We start from the raw sequence: 18,582 nt of genomic DNA on the forward strand, positions 1-18,582 counted from the left end.
TTTTATTTTTACATGTCAAATTTCTTTTTCTCTGGAACTGGTTCAGGTTCTTTCTTCTCTTCTACTTTTTTCTCTTTCTTTTCTTTCTTCTTCTTCTCTGGTGGAGATATGTCAAATTTCTCAGAACCATATCTATGTAAAAGTTCTTTGTCCTTTAATAGCTCATCTATTCTGTTTTCTATTTCATCTTCAAGAACAGCGCATGTGTCTTCTTTGCATTCTAAGAACTTTTGTTGGACTTCATCTTTCCAATCGGCGTCATCTCTGTCAACAAGTCTGTCATTGACAAATTTTAAGACTGTTCTTTGTAATGTTTTATGGTTCTTGTCATATTCCCAGAAACAGAACTTTAGAACAAATTCACCTTTCTTGTTTACACTATGTAAGATTTTATGGTCGACAGATGTTTTGCTGTCAAAAAGTTTGTCTCGAATATAGATAGCGAAATCGCTAGACATTTTCTAAAAGATAAAAATTTTAATTTTTCTAAAAATATGTTAGAAAAAAAGTTTGATGACATTGACAAAAAATTTGAGAATGTTTTAAACAAGAACAAGAGGAAGTTAGAAAATGCTCAGATAAAGCCTATACATGAAAAGTTCTTATTTGCTCAGAATGGTATAACAGGTCTAATTGCACCACCTGGGTCGGGTAAGACTTTCACTTATCTTAAAATGGCTGCACAGCAACAAGAACTAGATGAGAAGAACCCATTCTATGAGTTGGTTGTTATTTGTTCGACTTCTGGTCAATTTGACCAAACCGTCAATTCGTTCAAAGATATTATAAAGAAGTCTAAGTTAGTATGTATAAAGGATACTGAGTTGTTAGATTGGATAAAGAAGTACCAAAGAAGAGTTTTGAAGTATAATGCTATAAATGAGTATGTTAATTCGAAGTTTAAAGAACCTAATGAGGAAATGCAGAGAATATTAGACAAACACCACTTCAGAAACAAACAGAAAGAGATAGAATACATTTCGAAGAAATTGCAATCTTACGATTGGAAGACTTACCCTCATAGATGTCTTCTTATCTTAGAGGATTTCGCCTCTCATCCTTTGTTAAAGAACAGAGAACAAGATATGTGTCGAATTCTTAAGAAGCTCAGACACTTTAACATCTCAGTTGTCATTTGTGTACAGACAGCAAAGAGTTTAAGTAAGGATGTTAAAAGAATACTTACTGACATAATACTTTTCCCCGGATTGTCCGAAGACGATTTCATGGAACTTATGAAAGAGTCCATGGCAGGTAAGTTTGACAGACATGAACTATGGGAGAAGTACAAAGTCATACAAGACCCTCATACTTCTTTCAGAATTCATATCTACGCAAACAAAGTTCAAATTGTGTAAATGGTCAAGCTTGAAAAATAAAGAGTTCATCTACCCTACTTGTTTGAAGTTGTCAAAATACTCTGTTATTTTTTCTTTCTGTAATGTTAAGTCTTCTTTGAATGTAAGTATTGTACAACCTTTAATATCACAGTGTGTTTGAGGTAACGTATCTTGAACTATCTGTTTAACATCTTCACTAGGTGTCATTGAAATCGGTAAGTTTTCGCGATAGAACCAATTTCTGTCAGATTTGTTAATCTTAGCAAGGTCGTAAAAGCTCTTGTTGTTTCTTCTGACTAAATGCAACATAACCATGTCACTGTCTTCTTCTTTCTCCAACTCTTCAGTATAAATCATATACTTATAACTCTTTTCCTTTCCTTTTGGTACCGAACGTGGTATTCTTTTCTGTATGCTTTTGTCTTTTGCTTCAATGACTTCATCTTTTGCATGAAGTTTCTTTTCCATCTCTTCGCGTTCTTGTCTGTGAAGTTCGTCAAGAAGTTTACAAACATACCATGAATAGCGAGCTGAAGCCCATTGTGCCACATTATTTACGAGAAGTCTATGAACATAATATCCTCTCAAACCGTTTGGCAATTTTTCACGGTTTTCATAGAGTTTTGGCGACTGGGGTTTTTTACCTACTCGCTGTTCTTCACTGTTTTCAGAAAAAAGTATGTCTCGCTGTGCTTCTCTTAAGAGTTCAATGGTGCTTTGGTTCCTAAACCAGTCTTTAGGAAGCTTAGTATCTGGAGCATAACATGCTGTCAAAATACTTTGCATTTGGTACATATCGTCTTTGACTGAACGAATGAGACGGAGTTGTTTGTTAAACTGAACCCACTCATATTCTTCATTTATAGCTTCATGGACTATAACTGTTGTTGTGTTCTCTGTTGTTGACATATCTGTCTTTACATACAAAATAAAAAAATAAATAAAAATAAAACTAACTTTATTTTTTCTATCTTAAGGAAATTCATGATTTTTGTGCTGAATTCAATAAAAATATATTTTAGGGTAGATGGTTAGATCTAACCCGATATCTACCCTCTTTTCTACCCCAGTTATTTTATAAACGTTTCACATGATATACGTTATTTTTTAAATTTTGTGAAAACTCAACGGTTTGACACATGCCCTAAAAATTATTTTACTCAGAATTTTGTTGCTGAATTCAATAAAAATATATTTTAGGTGAAGAGGTGAGATTTCACCTCTTTTTTCACCTAATTTTTCACCTCTTTTTTCACAAGCGTTTTACATGAATTGTACGATGTATATTTGAAATCCTAAACAATTTCGTAGCTTCAATTTCTTCTTTTAGTACATCGAATGTTTTAACGATACCGAAAGTTTCTTTATACTTCTTCTTGACGTCAGATAGAAGGAAATCTTCTGCTGTTGGATAGTTTTTGTTCAGAAATTCTAACATGTTCATTTTATCTTCTACCGGCTTCTCTGCTTCTTTCTTTAAGTCTGCATAGTCGTTTCTCATTCTTTCTATCTCTTTGACGGAGTAGTTATATCTCCTCATTGCCGCTTTACATTTAGAACATTGCGGGTTCATTTTTGCGTTATATTCTGAAACCTTACCTGCTAAAACAACCAAGGCGTCAATGGTTTTCTTTAAATCTGAAGCAGTTGGTTTTATCTGTTCATTCCCTACCTTACCTCTTCTATCTTTATCTCTTATCTGCCATACACATTTTGCAGCTAATGAAACAAAGTTGTCGTATGTCTTAAACTCCCCAGATTTATATATGTCAGAGATGTTCTTATATACCATGTCGCAATCTTTGTCCATAACTTTATGGTTGCAATGATATCCTAGAAACTCATAATTTACCTTTTGTATGAACTTCTTTATTTCTACTGAGTCAGTTGCTTTGACTTCAATTTCGTCGAATTCAGGAATAGTTAGTTTTTGCTGCTGAATTTCAGGTAGTTTAGGCAAATGGTCGATGAGGTCCTCCATTTCATAAAGATACTGTTTCATTTGTTTCATCTTTCGCACTACAGTCTAAATTACTTGTTAAAAGTTCCTGCTTTATTCTTTGTATTTCTGTTTCGAAAGTAAATGAAGAAGGAATGAAGCTTTTCATTTCTACTAACATAGATGTTGGATTCATGACTAACGAGTTTGGTGCTGTTGTTTGAATTGTTGTTGTGCCGATTGTTGAAATCATATCTTTTATACAAAATAAAAAAATAAATAAAAATAAAACTAACTTTATTTTTTCTATCTTAAGGAAATTCATGAAAATTCAAGAGGGTGAAAAAACAGGTGAAAAAAGAGGTGAAATCTCACCTCTTCACCTTAATTATATTTTTTGGTCCGGGAACAACTTTCTCTCAATTGGAGCTGTAGCATACTCTTTGCGTAAGCGGTTCAGACCTTCTTCGAAGTCTTGATCTCTCTTGGACTGAGATTGGAATTTGAATTGGGGTGGAGCTTGCTGGAACAACCAAGGATTAGGAAAGTAAGGCATAGGCTGAGGAGGGTAGTTCGGGAAGCCTTGTGGTGGGTAGTAACCTTGAGGTGGAAATTGGTAGTAATTTGGAGGTACTTGCTGGAACTGAGGTTGCTGTGGTTGCTGCTGGAGTTCTGCAGCTTTCGGTTCTTCTGGCTTTGGAAGGCATTCAGGAAGAGGAACGTCAGTCATCCGTTTGTGTCCTGTCGGAAGGAAAAACATTCTCTGAAGTTCGACCAAAAAGTTCTCAATTTTCGAAAATTTGAATGGTTTACGGACGGACAACTGGAAGAGTTCTTCCTGTCGTCGGGAAAAATTTTTCCCTTTGTCCGGAAAATTTTTTCCGGTTGTCGGGAAAATATTTTCCTGTCGGATGGAAGAACTTGGAATGCAAGAAAGACTTGACGAGGCAATTTACCTCATTGAACTTAACGACTGCGTAAAAGACTACTTGCGCAAGGTCATGAAGCCCAAGGTCAAGTTTACCACTATTTCTGGAAGGTCTACACTTCAGCTCGAGACTTCGACTGGAATTCCAATTCAAATACCAGACGGGACAGCCTACGATGGCATAAAGGACGCCAAAAGAGAAGCTCTTGTTAAGTTCCTAAACAAACGTCCTTGGATAAAAATACCAATCAAGGAGAACCCCCTACCCCATATGAAATTGGCAATTCAGTCTCTCCTTCACTTCTATGGTCAACCATTCTTTATAACTACAGAAGGCGACATTCAGCCAGTTCAGTAAACATCTCATTTTAACTCACTTTTTTATGTTTTTTGTGAAAGTGTCAAAAATAAATTGTTTTCATGAGTTTTCTACGATGTGAGAAAAAATGTTATTTTCTAATATCTTCACATTCAATACTTTTTCAGCACTTTTCCGTAGTTATATATGAAAGACAATTCGAGATAAAAGTCATAGTACAATGGAATAATATGTTGCACACCATTTGTTGTGAACCAAACTTGAAAGTCAGAGAAACTTTTACTAGGTGGTTCGTAGAATTTAGAAGCAAAGTCATAAAGGTCCTTACCAATACATAGAAAACTATTGTTGCTTGAACTGAAACTTGCATGACACATAACATTTTGAGGGTCAAACACGTTTCTATAAACCATCAAATCTGCTGGTGGAAGTATAAATTTAAATGGACCATCTGGTGGTAATGGTTCGTTCTGGTTTAGTAACCGAAGAAATTGTGCCCAAGAACGTTTGTCTACTTCCCAAAATAAAAACTCTGTATCTCTTGGAGGGTTAATTTCAATCTTTTGAAATGAAACGGTGGAGTTCATCTTGTCATATTCTAGTTTCAGATAGTATGTTCCATTTAGTAAAGAGTCGTATTTTTCTTGAAATTCCCAATAATATTTGTTCATTTGAGTTTGAAAGTCATCTAGAGTTTTCTCAAGACTTTCGTCTGAACGAACTGTAAAGATTCTCATTTCGTCAAATTTGTCTATTAGACCATCAGGACCTTCATACTGCCCATGAAAATATACTGCGAACATAAATGCGTTAGTTCTATTTGAAAACAAAACTCTTCTAAATCCTATTGCCTTTGCATCTGAAGGACTTTGAAGCCAACGAATTGGATAGTCAAACCTGTATGCTCGGGATGAAATTTCTTCATCTGAAATAGTCCTACCAGCATTTGTAAAGATATAATCTAACGGTTTTGTATCTGCTACTTTTGTTCTTTGTTTTTCAACCTGAAGCATTTAATATATGTAAAAATATATTGTTTTAAAATGGTATGCCATTTCATATTTCTCATCTAACAAACAAGTTTCCCAACGGTCTTCTCCAACAAACTCAGCGTACATTTCAAATAAAATAAAAAATGTCACTTTTTAAAAAATAATTTTTATTTCATGCAATGTTTTATTTCTGTGCCGTCTTCAAGTATGCCCCAATATTTCCTTTTCGATATTACATGAACTTCGGAAAATACCTTATCTAGCTTAAAAACAGCCCATCTTTTCACCGACTAAACCCATTTCAATGAGTTTGTTATAGCCTTCTTCGTTCGTCATGAGTGCGTCAATGTTCTCATAGTAAACCTTCACTTTGGATTTGACTTCGGAGAAGAATTTGTTGTAGTTGTCAAGTACTGCCTTTGCGAACTGAGGTAAGACCAATGTTCGACAATAGGTTTTAATGTGGTTACTAAGCCACTTTGACCTTGAGTGAATTCGTACTTCAAAACAAAGGAGAAAACCTTTCAACAAAGTTGTCGACCTTCTCATAATGTTTACTCTTCATCTCTTGAGGTTTCTTAATGGAATATCCCCATGTCGAATTCATAAGCAATTTGAGTGTCATTGTAAGTTTGGGGTTTGAAGCTTTCCTAATATCATACAGTTGTTGTATGACTTTTCCAACTGTATAGTTCCTTCCCGGGAACTCACCATCTTCGTTTGGAATTCCAGTCGGAATATATTGGACAAACCTCATGTATGCAGCGTTAAGGTCGACATAGTATATCTTTTTGTTTGAGTCGAACTTGTGGCAACCAATTGGTCCAGTTTGTGGAAATTCAAGTGAGTCTCTTATCTTCTGAGAAACTTCTCCTGTTATCTCATAAACATCGTCGAAGCAACCTGTTTCATATAAAACCTTCTGACCTAACTCAGATGCTCTCCAATACAATTTGACGTCAATTGGATGTCTCAATGGAAGTTTATTTATAGCATCTTGAAGTTCTTGCAACCTCATTGGAAGTTCTTCTGGTTCAGGTTGGTATCCGAACATACCACTCCTTGTGGAACTGTGTACTTCTTTTGTACTAGAACTTTGTCTGGAAAACTTTTGGTCTTGCTAACAATAAAAAGTTTGTTTCGTCTTTTGGTACAAAAGTTTCTGTCAGCTTGTCATCTGGAATTGGTTCCAACAAACCTTTCTCGAAAAGAATGTTTACAGCTCTGACAATGTTGCACTTACTTTTACCAAAGAATGGGTTTGTAAGACTTTCGTTCAACATGAAGTGGTTGTGGACAATTACAATCTTCAACCATGGTAAGTCTTTGTCAACAATAGTCGTCATGTGAAGAACCTTTAGCTGTAGGTATGCTGACTCGGATATTGACATTTGCCAACGGTGCAATTTTTGCCAATTGACCTCTGAGAATGTACCTTGTCTTCACACATGACTCAGGATACTTCATCTTCTCATCTGTAACAAGACCAGAGTTCCTGAGACATGTAAGAATGCAAGGTACGTTGACAATTGTTTCAATTGAATTGTAAATTCCATACCTTGTCAAGTCAATGTCAGACTTATTTATAAACGGGAAGTATCCAGCATGTTGTCTGACTGCTTGAGGGTTAGGTTGGTACCATTCGAACTTGACACTTGCAATTCCTTCAATTGCATTCAAAATGTCTGAGTCGGAGTCAACCATTTGTTCTCTCTTTGTAGTCTTGAAAGCGTCAAGAAGTTTTGCGGCTGTTTGTTCATTGCCATGTGCATAGTAAATGTGACCATCCAAATCTGTTATGTCAATCTGAGATTGTGTCCTTTCTTATTTCCGTCTTTGAATTGCAGCAAGTACACCCATGAAGCCTTCTTTGTTCTTTCCTTCGTCAAAGTTTACTGTAAAGGTTCGACCAGATGTAATTGACTTCTAACTTCACGATACTTTTCATATGCATATCTTGTTCTTTCCATGGGAGCATGTGCGTCTTCACCTTTTCCTTTTTTCCTTCTCAAAGGATGCAATTGTTCGTCATGTTTCCAGTAGAATCTGGCAAAGCCGTCGTGTCCTTCAACTTGAGGTTCACTAACATCGAAAGGCATGTCCATAAGACGTTCTTCTTCTAACCTCTCTAGTCTGTTTGGATAATTGGCACGTGCTGTTTCCAAATCCATTTCGTAGCGAAGACCAGACAATTTGTCATAGACTTTTATGGGTCTTCCCTTCCTATATTATAAAATTCTTCGAAACTCTCCAACCATATCTTTGTAAACTCTGCTTTTATTCTAGCAGACTTTCTATCCATTCTATATGGGGGCATTTTTATAAAAATAAAAAAATATTTTTTTTCTTTACTTTACATAACCGCCTGCTGCCATAAGTCTTTGACGCCAACCCATACCAGCTAATGAAGGTTGACTTGGTTTAGTTTGGAAACTAAACTTTGGTTTTTGGTTTATCTTCAGTTTTTGGTTTTTCTTCTTCTATCGGTTTTTCGTCACTTTTCGTTCCTCTGACTTTACTTCACTTGCAGGAACAGTTGTGTCGTCAACATTTCATAAATATCATATGCCATTTGTTTTTGTTTTCCTTTCAACTTTTTGTGTTTGTTGTAAAGTTTAGAATATTTCGACTCTAAGTCAATGAGATGTTCTATAATGAACTGTTGGTCAGTGAAGTAAAACTTTTCCATCTGTTGTCTCGAAAGCTCCTTCAAACTTCAATATTTTATTTGTGAGAGTCTGTTTCTTTTTGAGATACTAGCCGTTCCATTTCTATGAAAAGTGACTTTATAGTTAGGTTTGTATTTCCAGACCTGGCACTTTCTATTATTGAATTTTTCTCTTCATCTGTAAGTTCTTTGGACAGGTTTTGACAATGGTTCTGAACTTTTGTTTGTGGTGTCAAATCTACCGTTTCAACTTCTTCGGCCATTTTCATCTCAGTAAAAAATTTTAGTTTGGTTTGTTTTCAACTGGTTGTTGTTGTGGAGGTGGGATGGTTCCTTTAATAATATCATTCAGTTTCACATGCTGAGCCTGACTATATGGTATCGGTTTAAATGCTGGAAGCCGACAAATCCATCTTGAACTCATTTGTCTCAATGCTGCATTGTTCATTTCATCTCAATAAAAAACTTTACATTCCCCACGTTTGAGGTGGTTGAGGTTGGTTATTGTTTACCCACTGTTGTGCATGGTTATATCCTCTGTTAAAGAATCTTTCACCTTGGTCCATATAGTGTCCTGCTTGGTTATAGTAGTCATTTGCTTTGTTATAATAGTTTCCTGCTTGTCTTCCTACATTGTCCATCCATCCTTGAACTTTTCCTCTTGTTTCAGGATTTGGAATAAGATTTCTTGCATCTCGTGCTACATCCCAACCTTTCTGAGTTAGTATACATATCAAGGGTACAGAGGCACTGCGTTCCACCGTACCCATTATATGTGAATTTGACACTTTACAAAACCGTTAACGTATATTTTACAACACAAACGACAACACTAACTTAACCTTAAATATTTACAAAGCCACCAACCACTTCACCTCACTAATGTAAAAATAAACGTTCTCACTTACAAAAGTATTGCAACTCCTCCCATTGCTGTGCTTCACATAACAGCTCATAATCTTCTGACTCACTTTCTTCTTCATATAGGTCAAAATCACTGTCAAAATAAATGTTAGTAAGTTTTGACAAAGCTAATGAAACACGTTTACCGTTTGTATCTATTGCTTTTATATATCTCCCATTATGTTTGTTGTCATAAACGCTCAAACTAACTTTACCCTTTCTCCCTCGTATCTGATAGAATGTATTTTCACGAGGAACGAAGAACAAATTCTTGAACTCATGACCGTTGTAGTTTGTTATCTCAATAGTTTTCGTCATTTATATAAAAATAAAATAAAAAATAAACTTAAAAATTAATGATATCACCACCCTCACACGTATGAAAACATAGCACAAAAATATATTTAGGTGAAGTGGTGAGATCTCACCTCTTTTTTCACCTGTTTTTTCACCCTGTTGAATTCATTGCTTTATAACTCTCTTCCTTTCTCCAACTCTTCTAACTTCTTCCTAAGTTTAGCAATGTTGTCCTCATGAAGTTTAATCTTTCTCAAAATTCCTTCTTTATCTAATGGTTGCTTTATCTTTCTAAACTGAACTCTACCATCCTTCATAGTATGAATGTAAAAACCTTCTGGAATAGTTCCTGATTTAATGTATTCTACCAAAAACTTTTGTTTCATTGCTTCAGTGACTTTAGTCGTCATTTCAATCAAATAAAAATTTTAATATTAAATAAAAATAACGTTATTTTTTCAGTAAGGAAACGCAGGAGTTTTACGATTTATTTGAGGAGTAGGTTCTGGTTTAAATGTTGGAGTCGGTTTAGGAGTTGACTTTTGAACAGGAGTTTGTACTTCCATAGGTTCAGGAGTCATTGAAGGTTTTGCTTGTGAAGGTGTTGGAGTTTGTTTAACTTCAGCTACTTCAGTATTATTTACAACATTTGCTTTATTTCTTTTCAACATCATAACTGCTCCTGCTGTAGCTAGCAAACCTAGTGGGAGACCATATCTTATATAAGGACTTTACCAAATGCTATTTTGACAGGAGCTGGTGGAACACCTAACCTTGGTGAGACTGCTCTTTGCCATTGTGCAGCTCGTAAGAAATATTCAATAGGTGCTCCATAATCGTTTGGTAAAGTTTGTTTCACAGATGGTGAAGGTTCACGAGAGCTTGATGAAGAACTCATTTATAAGCTTTAAAAATAAACGTTCATCCTTTATTCCTCACCGTCGTCCGTAGCTAAGTTATAGTCATCTAATCTTATTATTGGGATTCCATTAGCACGCACCTGAATGGCAAAGCAACAATCCCTCATAAATCCAATAAGTGGCTTTGGTACGTTTTCAGTTGCTAGTTCAATAGGTCCTTTAACAGACAATTTGTATGTTATTGGAGCAGTAGATGTTTGACCTTGCTGGAAGCAAAAGTCCACTTCAGTTGGAAAACCACATAAGAAATGTGTGTTGTCATAGCTATCCCATTTATGTTCCACACTACCATCATCCACCAATGACCTCATAACATCTTCATTAAATCCTATCATATCATTGTTTGTATTGCAGGCGTTCGCAACCATTTCATAAAATACAGGTCCATATGATTTTTCGGGTTCTGCAGGCATATTTCCATAAGCTTCCATGGAAAGCTGAAGATATTTAAACTTAGGGTTCTCAAAATTAACATAATAGTTGTCTTTCTTTCTAAATAGTGCCCAAATACTTTTAACATTAATAGGCGTATAAGCTGCTGTAAATGTTGCACTTGAACTATCTGTATTCTTTGAGAATGAACCGTCCATAGGAATCCAATCCATAACTTTAACAGGAAAACATAAAGCCTCGTTTGTATAATGTTCTACAAGTTCTGTATAAATGTTAGGGTCTAAAGAGAATGACTTTGGATGAATGAAACATTCATTAAAATACATCTTTGTTCGAAATAGTTGCTGGTTTACAGTTGTAATAGTAACTGTTCCACTAGCTTCTACTGACTTCGTTATCATAGTGAATGGTTCATTCCATGGAACAAATTTATTTGTCGGTGGATTTGAATCTGAAGCAAATGCAACTTTAAGAGTTGGATTGAAAGCAATGATATCATTTACAGATATAGATGTGCATTGTAAGGCGTCGCTACTGAACTTTACTTTAAGCTGAATGTTTCCTGCAAAAGCTGGAATAAATCGAATAGCTTCTAATGGAAGGAATCTTCTAACAGGAATTCTTAAACGAAGCTTAAAATCAAATGATTTTCCTGCTGTAATTGGACCACTAACAATTTGTCCTGTTCTGCATGTTCCCGAATGACTCCATACATCTTCATGTCGAGTCTTTGAGAAAACATCTACTTTCTTTATTTGTTCGGTAGTTTGTGAGTTTGAAGTTATATATGCTTCTTCTCTTGCGTTGTCTTGAGAATATACGATACGACCATTTGCAAGGATTTGATATCCAGCAACTGCATAGAAAGCGTCATCGAAACCAATCCAAAATCCTGGTGGGTTTGTTTTATTGGAACCTGAACCAATTTCTTTATCTACAATAAATTGACCTTCCATTTTATACGTAATGAATGTATTGTAAAGGTCCAACATATTTTCACCAGGAGGTGAGAGATTGAATGTTACCCATGTGTTATCTTTAGCAGTTCCAGGTTGTGATGGAATCTTTGCGTCAGAATATTTTCTATTAGTGTCACCAATTTGAACTGCATTGTCTATGATATCGAAATATGAGCGAATCTGATGAATATGCTCTGCTGGAGTAAATTCGTTTAACTGTTCGTTCTGCATGTATTTACTTCAGATAAAAATATCTATTTACTTCATTATTCTCACTCTTCTTCTTGGCATTCGTGGTGGAAGTTGTTTCTTGACATTTTCAATGAACTGTACATTCTCTTTTGTCTCAACTTCTTTCACTGGTGGGTCAGGATTCTTTGACTCGGTTTGTTTTTCAATGAAATTCACGAACTTTGCAATAAGCTCTTGGTTCGTTATTGAAAGTACATCTGGCTTCTTTTCTTCTTGTTCTATTGACTTTTCAGTTTGAATAGAAGGTTTTATATGGGCTTCGTGGACTTCACCCTTGCCATACACCTTAATGTTGTCGCTCTCTGCATTCGCTAATGGAACCTTTCTTTTTCTTACGTATATTTTACCATCTTTACTCTGACTTACGTAATAGAAAGGATGTTGTATTCCTCTTGCGTCATTTAATATAATAGACTCTCGCTCTGATTTTGACAAGCTCATTTTACATCGGTTAAAGTTTTAATTTTGTTTTTTATCTGCAGTCAAATGACTCAGACAAGCCCTACGGACAAGACCCAAGGGGTCATAGATGTTGAAGCATTGAAGAAAGAAATTCGTGAGCAAATTTTATCCGAACTGAAGGAACAAAAACAAGAACAAAAGCCAGAGAGACCAAAGAGAAAACTTAGTGAAAAACAACTTGCTGCATTAGCTGCTGGAAGACAAAAGAACCACGTTTGCTGGCGAAGAAAGCTAGAGAAGAAGCTGAAGCAAAAGCTAAAGAAGCTGAAGCAAAGAAAGAGTAAATGGTTTATTTTTATCCGAATTAAATGTATAGACAAATACCTTTATCTGTTGCGTTCAGTAGTGAAAACCCTGACGTCAAAATAAAGGGGAACAGAGTAACGTTTAAGTTTCCAACAGACTGGATTGTGAACATAAATGAAGAGAAGTACATTGGCATAACATCTATGTATATAACACGTGCTTTCAGAAAGGTTGACTTTATACTTCAAGTCGAGATAGAAAATGACGAACAGTCTTTAAGCGCCCAAAACATTCACATATACAAATACTTTAAAGACGATACAACATTGTTGCAATGTATGATTTCATTTAATGAGATGTTCGAGAAAAAGTTCAACATTGAAGTACAAACTTTACAGCCTTTACGTGAGTTTCTTGCACAACTGAAAGAAGAAGGTAGTCAGCCACAACTTATAGACTTTCATTATGAATTTAATGAAAATGAAGATGGAACTCATGACTGTCAGTTTGTTGTATTCTCACCATTCAATGAAGTCGCTAAAGAGAAAGAAAAATCCATTACGTATAAGATTTCAAATCTCTGAACCAAGTGATGATTTCAAGAATGTTTTCAATTATGATGCAATGCTTCCGAGGAAAAATGAATTTTCAAAGATTGTAACACCTGGTATTTGGGATAGAAAGCAAGCTATATTATATTCAAACTTAAGTAAGGAGTTGAAAATGAGTTCATTGGTCATACAAGAACTTCACCACTTCCTAACCCTAAATACTATAATTAACTGGCTTCAGTCGTGAGTTTTGGATAGACATGTTTCTCCACTCATGACCATAAAGCACCTGTTTTGCTACCTCCAGACCATAAGGACTGTCTCTACATTGAAGCACAACTCTTAAACTCTACCATCGCAGTATTGTAAATGACCACATGGGCTTATTTTTATCACGAATGACCTCATTGCTGACAAAAATAAATGACCTCAGAACTTCAACTTACGAATAAAGCTTGTTTTAGTCGTTATTGAGAAGTTAAACTTTCTTCAAAGCAAGGTTGACATGAACTTACATAAGTCAAATCCAATCTCTTGACCGTCATAAAGTGCTTTGTAAAGTTTCATTAAACTGAACTCAGAGTCTTTGTCATATGTTCCTTGCGGAACCATTAAACCTTTATCTTCATCATAGAAACACTGAACAGAGTCAGGAAACATTTCATTAGCGGTTAAAGCAATAACATCTTGCTTCACGCCTTTCATTCTGCAGTGAAATGCAACTTCATTTAAATCGTTAGTGAGTAAGTCTATGTAGGTCTTCTTTCCACAAAATATTGACTTGTATGCTAAACTTTGTTTTACAGGTGTGATTTCTGCAAAGTCGCTATGAAATTGACCAAGGTTTTTACCAATGAGAACTCTTCCATAACGTTTCTCAAACTCTTCAGCTAAACGAGGGATATCTTCATTGTAGAGATGCATACTGTCCGTATCGCTATAAAAGATGTCCATTCCTAAGTCTCAGCAGTACAGAATACTTCACACATTATTCTCTCGACATAGACAGAATGTTAACACCAAGTGGACAGAAGTTAAAGTGTCTGCAAATGCTTTTCGTTAGCTTGAAAATAGTTTTATCTGAACCATCCAAACCTTCGAACTTCACTATATGGTTGTAGTTTCTGATGGCATATCTTATAGCATCTTTGTCATTACTATGGTTATTTTTGACTCAATAGGAGATAGAATAGTTTTGCCATAAATACTGTTCAGAATGAGCTTTATATTTTCTTGCAAAGGATTTCCTTCTTTCTTATACTTTAACCTTAACTCAAACAACTTCTTTACTTCATCTCTTATTCTAATATCTCTGTTTCCATCGTAATAGTATCCTTGCAACACTTCACATTTGACACCTTGATATTTTATGAGGTTTTGTAATGTTATATGGTCAACATACATTAAACAGCAAGTGTTTGAACTTCTGGGAACGTTAAGTTCTGGATTTAGTTCAGGGTCACAAACTATTAAAGGAAAGTGTCTATGTATTCCAATCTCTGTTATCTTAATGAGAACAAAGAAGCCAGACATAAACTTTTCACCAATGGGTTCCTTTTGGTCGTCATCGAATAAATGTCTCATGAGATACTCTGTGCTTAACATTTCTTTCTTCAATACTTTCGGTATACCTTCTAAAGTATAAAGTCTTGCTATAGCTGATGGATATAATGAAACAGCGTCGAAGTCAGCAATGAGTTTCTTTTCGCTCTTTTGTTTCATGTTATCTGACAGCATACATCTTCCACCTTGAATACAGCGTGAAATAAATTCTCTTGGTTTATTTGAGAGGTCATATAAATTTCCATTCGGGAAGTACACTCTGTTCTCAAACAATTTGTTAGCAATTGAACAAATACTAACGTAGTCATAAACGTTTAAATCAAATTCTTTCAATATGTCATTGCGGAACTTAACAAAACCTTCTCTTAAAATTCTTACATCTTGTTTGCAATAAAATGTGCTATACTTTTCTAAGTCGAAGTGGTTCTCATCTATTCTGCAACCTTTGATGGAATCTATGTTCTTCATGAATGTTTCAACATCTTTGACAAACTTACATGCTTCAGAAATGACACCAGTTCTGTTGTCATTCATGAGCAAAGTACTGCTGTAGTAGTTGTAAGGAAATACTTCTTTCGGTCCTGTTTGTAAGTTAAACATAGCAGGAAATAGTTTAAGCTTCTTATTTATAACACTGTAAGAGTCTTTTATAATAATAGCCCTTCCTTTATATAAACCAGTTATTTGCATTGTTCGTGAACCTTTAATGATGGGAGTTCCTTTCACTTCTGTCATGTGTCTTAAGATAAAGTTTATGTCATAGCTGAGGTTGTGAAAATATACTAAACTCTTGTCAGGGAGTCTTTCCAAAAATTCTGTTGCACGATTCTGACCCCAAATGCTTTCACTCACTGAACCATCTTCACTGTCGTAACATATGTTAAAAGCTTTATGAAAGCCATCTGTACTGCACTCAAAGTCAGCAAAGAAAACGTGCTCAGGAATGAACTTGCACTTATTTTTATTTACTTCTTTTGACTCGGCTTTCTTCTTCAGTTGTACACAATACTTTGGAGCATATGTCAAATCTTTAAATGGTGCAAGGTTCTGTTTATATAAGTCAGTAGTATATGTGAAAAGTTCTCCATAAGAAATAGGTTCGAAATATTTGCACTCCCACAATGTTTTCATAACATCCCATAACGGTGTTGTTCTATCATAACGAACTACATATTTGTTCTCTCTCTTTGTATAAATCTTCATCTGTTTCTCAATGTTCATTCCACCACACTCCTTCAAGATTTCTATATAGTTGCGAATGAAATATGTTTCATTGGTAATCTTTCGTTTAGCATGTAGTGGTCTTCAACAAGAAGTAAGTCAATAGTTCGAACAGTTTCACATTCTTTTGGTATGTATCTCTTTATTTCATTATGTCTTGAGTCATTGAAGTAACCAATGGTAACATTAAATGCTATACCTGTTGCGTCAGAAATTTCTTGTACTTTACTTTGAGGAAAGTCTCTAACACGAATGACTTCTCTCATGTGGTCAATAGTTTCTTCATCTACTCCAGCCTGAATGCAAGCATAAACAAAACAATTGTCTTCTGTCATAAGTGTTGCAGTTCTTTTGTTCAGTTCATTGAAGATTTGGTAGCGTTCAAGATTTATAGGTAATGTGCAAAGATACTTCCAGAACTGACCGCTTCTCTTCTTATAAAACTTCTTTTCACCATTATCTTTCCAAAAGCTTTCTATAAGTGCTGGGTTTCCTGTTTGCTTAAGAGCTTCCAAAATGGCTTTCTGGTCATTTGTCAGTGTGCTTTCATCTCTATATGGTCTCTTTTTTGGTTTGCCTTTCTTTACATCTGACATCGTTAAGCCTTCATATTCTGTTAAATCATACATCTTTATTTCGGTAAGATTCTTTATGTTTGTCAAGAAGAAGTCATAGTGCATTTCAACAATACCTGCAGCATTTGCTTCTATCTCTGATATAAAGTTCTCCTTCAAGAGCTGATGTAGTAATGTTCCAATATTATTGAGGTTTAACGTAGAACATTCATACTTTCCACCAAGTTTATAACATACCATCCATCTCTGTTGTGAGTTTATTTTAATTTTCTCTAAGAGTCTCATGAAAACCTTACCGAAATGTTGTGTAAGTAGTCTCTGTTTGGTTCATCTAAAGCTTCGATGTTAAAGTCAATGAGTCTATTGCCTGACTTCACATTTCTCTTCCTATTCTCTTCATCTTTCTTTAACCATCTCTCACCTTCTTTTGGTTTGTCGTCAATGGAACGAATGACATCGTTAGCTTTGCGAACTTGTTTCTATAGCGCTCTTAAACATCTCTCTTCTCTGTTGTTTCAGTGTGTTCTCTTCTTCTTGTTTCACCAACGTTTGCATTTGTTATGTCAAACATTTCTCTTCTTACTTCATCATGAGGTACTGAACGTCTATGATATAAGTCAATAGCAATGTCATTTAAAGGAAATGCTCTTGCATGGACTTCGTCCTCGCCGCGTTGCGGCTTTATGAACTCATGAATTCTATCATAAGTTATTTCACCATTATAGTCTTTAATGAAGTCAGCGAGTGTTTTTTTTGTTGCGTAATGTTTTGCTACTTCTATGTTAGCTTCTGTAAGAAGTTGTTTTATTTCCGAGTGTTCTAACTTAGACAACTTCCGTACATCTTTAGTAGGAAATAAAAAAAATATTTTTGAAAAAATTAAAATAAAAATATTAAAGTTATTTTTCAAAATAATTTAATATTTTTATTTTAATGAAACACATGCAAGATTGCAAGTTCTTTTCATACAATGCTCTCGCTACTGCCATCAAGAATGAGTTCAATAATGCTTCAAATGTTAATGTTATCTTTAACAAGAAGTTTGTGAAAGAATCTAAGTTTGGTCAGTATGTCAGACCATTAGCTATCGTCATTGACCGCAAACGTTATACTTCACAAGAGTTAGCAGTAGTTTTGAAACAAAAGAGTTTCTTCGTGAATGTCAAAGATACTCATTATACTGTTATAAAGAACTCTAACATTGACTTCTTCAGTATTGCTTTAAATCTTTCCGAACAGAAAGAATATAAGAAGGGTGAAACAAATGTGAAATATTATCCTTCATCTCTGAAGACAATAACGAACAAAGATGTTATACAGAAATTCTTACCAAAGGTTGAAGAAGCTTCTATTGACATTGACGAAGGAAGTGAAATGGTTGAAGAAATAGACCCTGAAGCTATTTAAGCAAAAATATATTTTTGAATAACTGAGTGTCACACGTCACCATGTCACCAGGTTAATTAACTTCTTTTAAAAATGATGACAACATGACATTTTGACAACACAGCAGGATTAATGCAAAAATGAATGTTATCGTTAATGTTATCGTTAATGTTATCGTTTATGTTATCGTTAATGTTATCAGTGTCGAACATAATTGACGTAGGATTCATGACTTCTTCGTAAATGAGTGTAAATATAGCACAAAAATATATTTTAGGTGAAGAGGTGAGATCTCACCCGTTTTTTCACCTCTTTTTTCACCTCATTCTCTTTTCGTTAATGTTGTCGTGACTTCATTCTTCCTCTTTGAAGTTATCGAAATATTCTGTTATTTTTTCCTTCAGTAATGTTAAGTCTTCTTTGAATGTAAGTATTGTGCAACCTTTGATGTCATAGTGTGTTTGAGGAAGAGTATTTTTGACAATTTCCTTTATTTGCTCATTCGGTGTCATTGAAATCGGTAAGTTTTCACGATAGAACCAGTTTCTGTCAGATTTATATATTTTAGCTAAGTCATAAAAGCTCTTGTTGTTTCTTCTGACTAAATGCAACATAACCATATCTTTATCTTCTTCTTTCTCCAATTCTTCAGTATATATCATATACTA

General features: G+C 34.9%; 15 protein-coding genes and 4 pseudogenes across 19 annotated transcripts, besides 1 other annotated feature; 4 read left to right on the top strand and 15 right to left on the bottom strand.

Moving 5' to 3' along the window:
- Positions 1-18,582: part of a mobile genetic element that runs on past both edges of the window.
- On the bottom strand, positions 9-458 carry TVAGG3_0650730 (uncharacterized protein; the record flags this gene model as incomplete). Its single annotated transcript, XM_001298072.1, has 1 exon — positions 9-458. One exon carries the CDS (start codon positions 456-458, stop codon positions 9-11), a length of 450 nt encoding a protein of 149 aa, XP_001298073.1.
- On the top strand, positions 495-1,358 carry TVAGG3_0650740 (protein of unknown function, DUF4106 family; the record flags this gene model as incomplete). The annotated part of the gene is made up of 1 exon (XM_001298073.1): positions 495-1,358. One exon carries the CDS (start codon positions 495-497, stop codon positions 1,356-1,358), a length of 864 nt encoding a protein of 287 aa, XP_001298074.1.
- TVAGG3_0650750 (KilA, N-terminal/APSES-type HTH, DNA-binding family) lies at positions 1,389-2,249 on the bottom strand (the record flags this gene model as incomplete). The annotated part of the gene is made up of 1 exon (XM_001298074.1): positions 1,389-2,249. The coding sequence occupies one exon, from the start codon at positions 2,247-2,249 to the stop codon at positions 1,389-1,391; it is 861 nt and encodes a 286-aa protein (XP_001298075.1).
- TVAGG3_0650760 lies at positions 2,593-3,532 on the bottom strand (annotated as a pseudogene). The gene has a single exon. A coding segment is annotated over exon 1 (940 nt).
- TVAGG3_0650770 (uncharacterized protein) lies at positions 3,668-4,039 on the bottom strand (the record flags this gene model as incomplete). Its single annotated transcript, XM_051241619.1, has 1 exon — positions 3,668-4,039. One exon carries the CDS (start codon positions 4,037-4,039, stop codon positions 3,668-3,670), a length of 372 nt encoding a protein of 123 aa, XP_051088206.1.
- Positions 4,191-4,565, top strand: TVAGG3_0650780 (uncharacterized protein; the record flags this gene model as incomplete). Its single annotated transcript, XM_051241620.1, has 1 exon — positions 4,191-4,565. The coding sequence occupies one exon, from the start codon at positions 4,191-4,193 to the stop codon at positions 4,563-4,565; it is 375 nt and encodes a 124-aa protein (XP_051088207.1).
- TVAGG3_0650790 (uncharacterized protein) lies at positions 4,679-5,539 on the bottom strand (the record flags this gene model as incomplete). Its single annotated transcript, XM_051241621.1, has 1 exon — positions 4,679-5,539. One exon carries the CDS (start codon positions 5,537-5,539, stop codon positions 4,679-4,681), a length of 861 nt encoding a protein of 286 aa, XP_051088208.1.
- On the bottom strand, positions 8,470-8,634 carry TVAGG3_0650800 (uncharacterized protein; the record flags this gene model as incomplete). Its single annotated transcript, XM_001293935.1, has 1 exon — positions 8,470-8,634. One exon carries the CDS (start codon positions 8,632-8,634, stop codon positions 8,470-8,472), a length of 165 nt encoding a protein of 54 aa, XP_001293936.1.
- Positions 8,654-8,956, bottom strand: TVAGG3_0650810 (uncharacterized protein; the record flags this gene model as incomplete). The annotated part of the gene is made up of 1 exon (XM_001293936.1): positions 8,654-8,956. One exon carries the CDS (start codon positions 8,954-8,956, stop codon positions 8,654-8,656), a length of 303 nt encoding a protein of 100 aa, XP_001293937.1.
- TVAGG3_0650830 (uncharacterized protein) lies at positions 9,087-9,407 on the bottom strand (the record flags this gene model as incomplete). Its single annotated transcript, XM_001293937.1, has 1 exon — positions 9,087-9,407. The coding sequence occupies one exon, from the start codon at positions 9,405-9,407 to the stop codon at positions 9,087-9,089; it is 321 nt and encodes a 106-aa protein (XP_001293938.1).
- Positions 9,560-9,796, bottom strand: TVAGG3_0650840 (uncharacterized protein; the record flags this gene model as incomplete). The annotated part of the gene is made up of 1 exon (XM_001293938.1): positions 9,560-9,796. One exon carries the CDS (start codon positions 9,794-9,796, stop codon positions 9,560-9,562), a length of 237 nt encoding a protein of 78 aa, XP_001293939.1.
- Positions 9,845-10,114, bottom strand: TVAGG3_0650850 (kinase C-related family; the record flags this gene model as incomplete). The annotated part of the gene is made up of 1 exon (XM_001293939.2): positions 9,845-10,114. A coding segment is annotated over one exon (270 nt), but the record flags the coding sequence as incomplete, so codon positions are not given.
- TVAGG3_0650860 (uncharacterized protein) lies at positions 10,866-11,691 on the bottom strand (the record flags this gene model as incomplete). Its single annotated transcript, XM_051241622.1, has 1 exon — positions 10,866-11,691. A coding segment is annotated over one exon (826 nt), but the record flags the coding sequence as incomplete, so codon positions are not given.
- TVAGG3_0650870 (uncharacterized protein) lies at positions 11,917-12,351 on the bottom strand (the record flags this gene model as incomplete). The annotated part of the gene is made up of 1 exon (XM_051241623.1): positions 11,917-12,351. The coding sequence occupies one exon, from the start codon at positions 12,349-12,351 to the stop codon at positions 11,917-11,919; it is 435 nt and encodes a 144-aa protein (XP_051088210.1).
- On the top strand, positions 13,093-13,538 carry TVAGG3_0650880 (annotated as a pseudogene). Its single transcript has one exon. A coding segment is annotated over exon 1 (446 nt).
- Positions 13,599-14,093, bottom strand: TVAGG3_0650890 (annotated as a pseudogene). The gene has a single exon. A coding segment is annotated over exon 1 (495 nt).
- Positions 15,246-16,288, bottom strand: TVAGG3_0650900 (annotated as a pseudogene). The gene has a single exon. A coding segment is annotated over exon 1 (1,043 nt).
- TVAGG3_0650910 (uncharacterized protein) lies at positions 17,462-17,935 on the top strand (the record flags this gene model as incomplete). The annotated part of the gene is made up of 1 exon (XM_051241624.1): positions 17,462-17,935. One exon carries the CDS (start codon positions 17,462-17,464, stop codon positions 17,933-17,935), a length of 474 nt encoding a protein of 157 aa, XP_051088211.1.
- TVAGG3_0650920 (uncharacterized protein) lies at positions 18,268-18,576 on the bottom strand (the record flags this gene model as incomplete). The annotated part of the gene is made up of 1 exon (XM_051241625.1): positions 18,268-18,576. The coding sequence occupies one exon, from the start codon at positions 18,574-18,576 to the stop codon at positions 18,268-18,270; it is 309 nt and encodes a 102-aa protein (XP_051088212.1).

Source organism: Trichomonas vaginalis, chromosome III (assembly GCF_026262505.1).
Source record: "Trichomonas vaginalis G3 chromosome III, whole genome shotgun sequence".
NCBI lineage: Eukaryota > Parabasalia > Trichomonadida > Trichomonadidae > Trichomonas > Trichomonas vaginalis.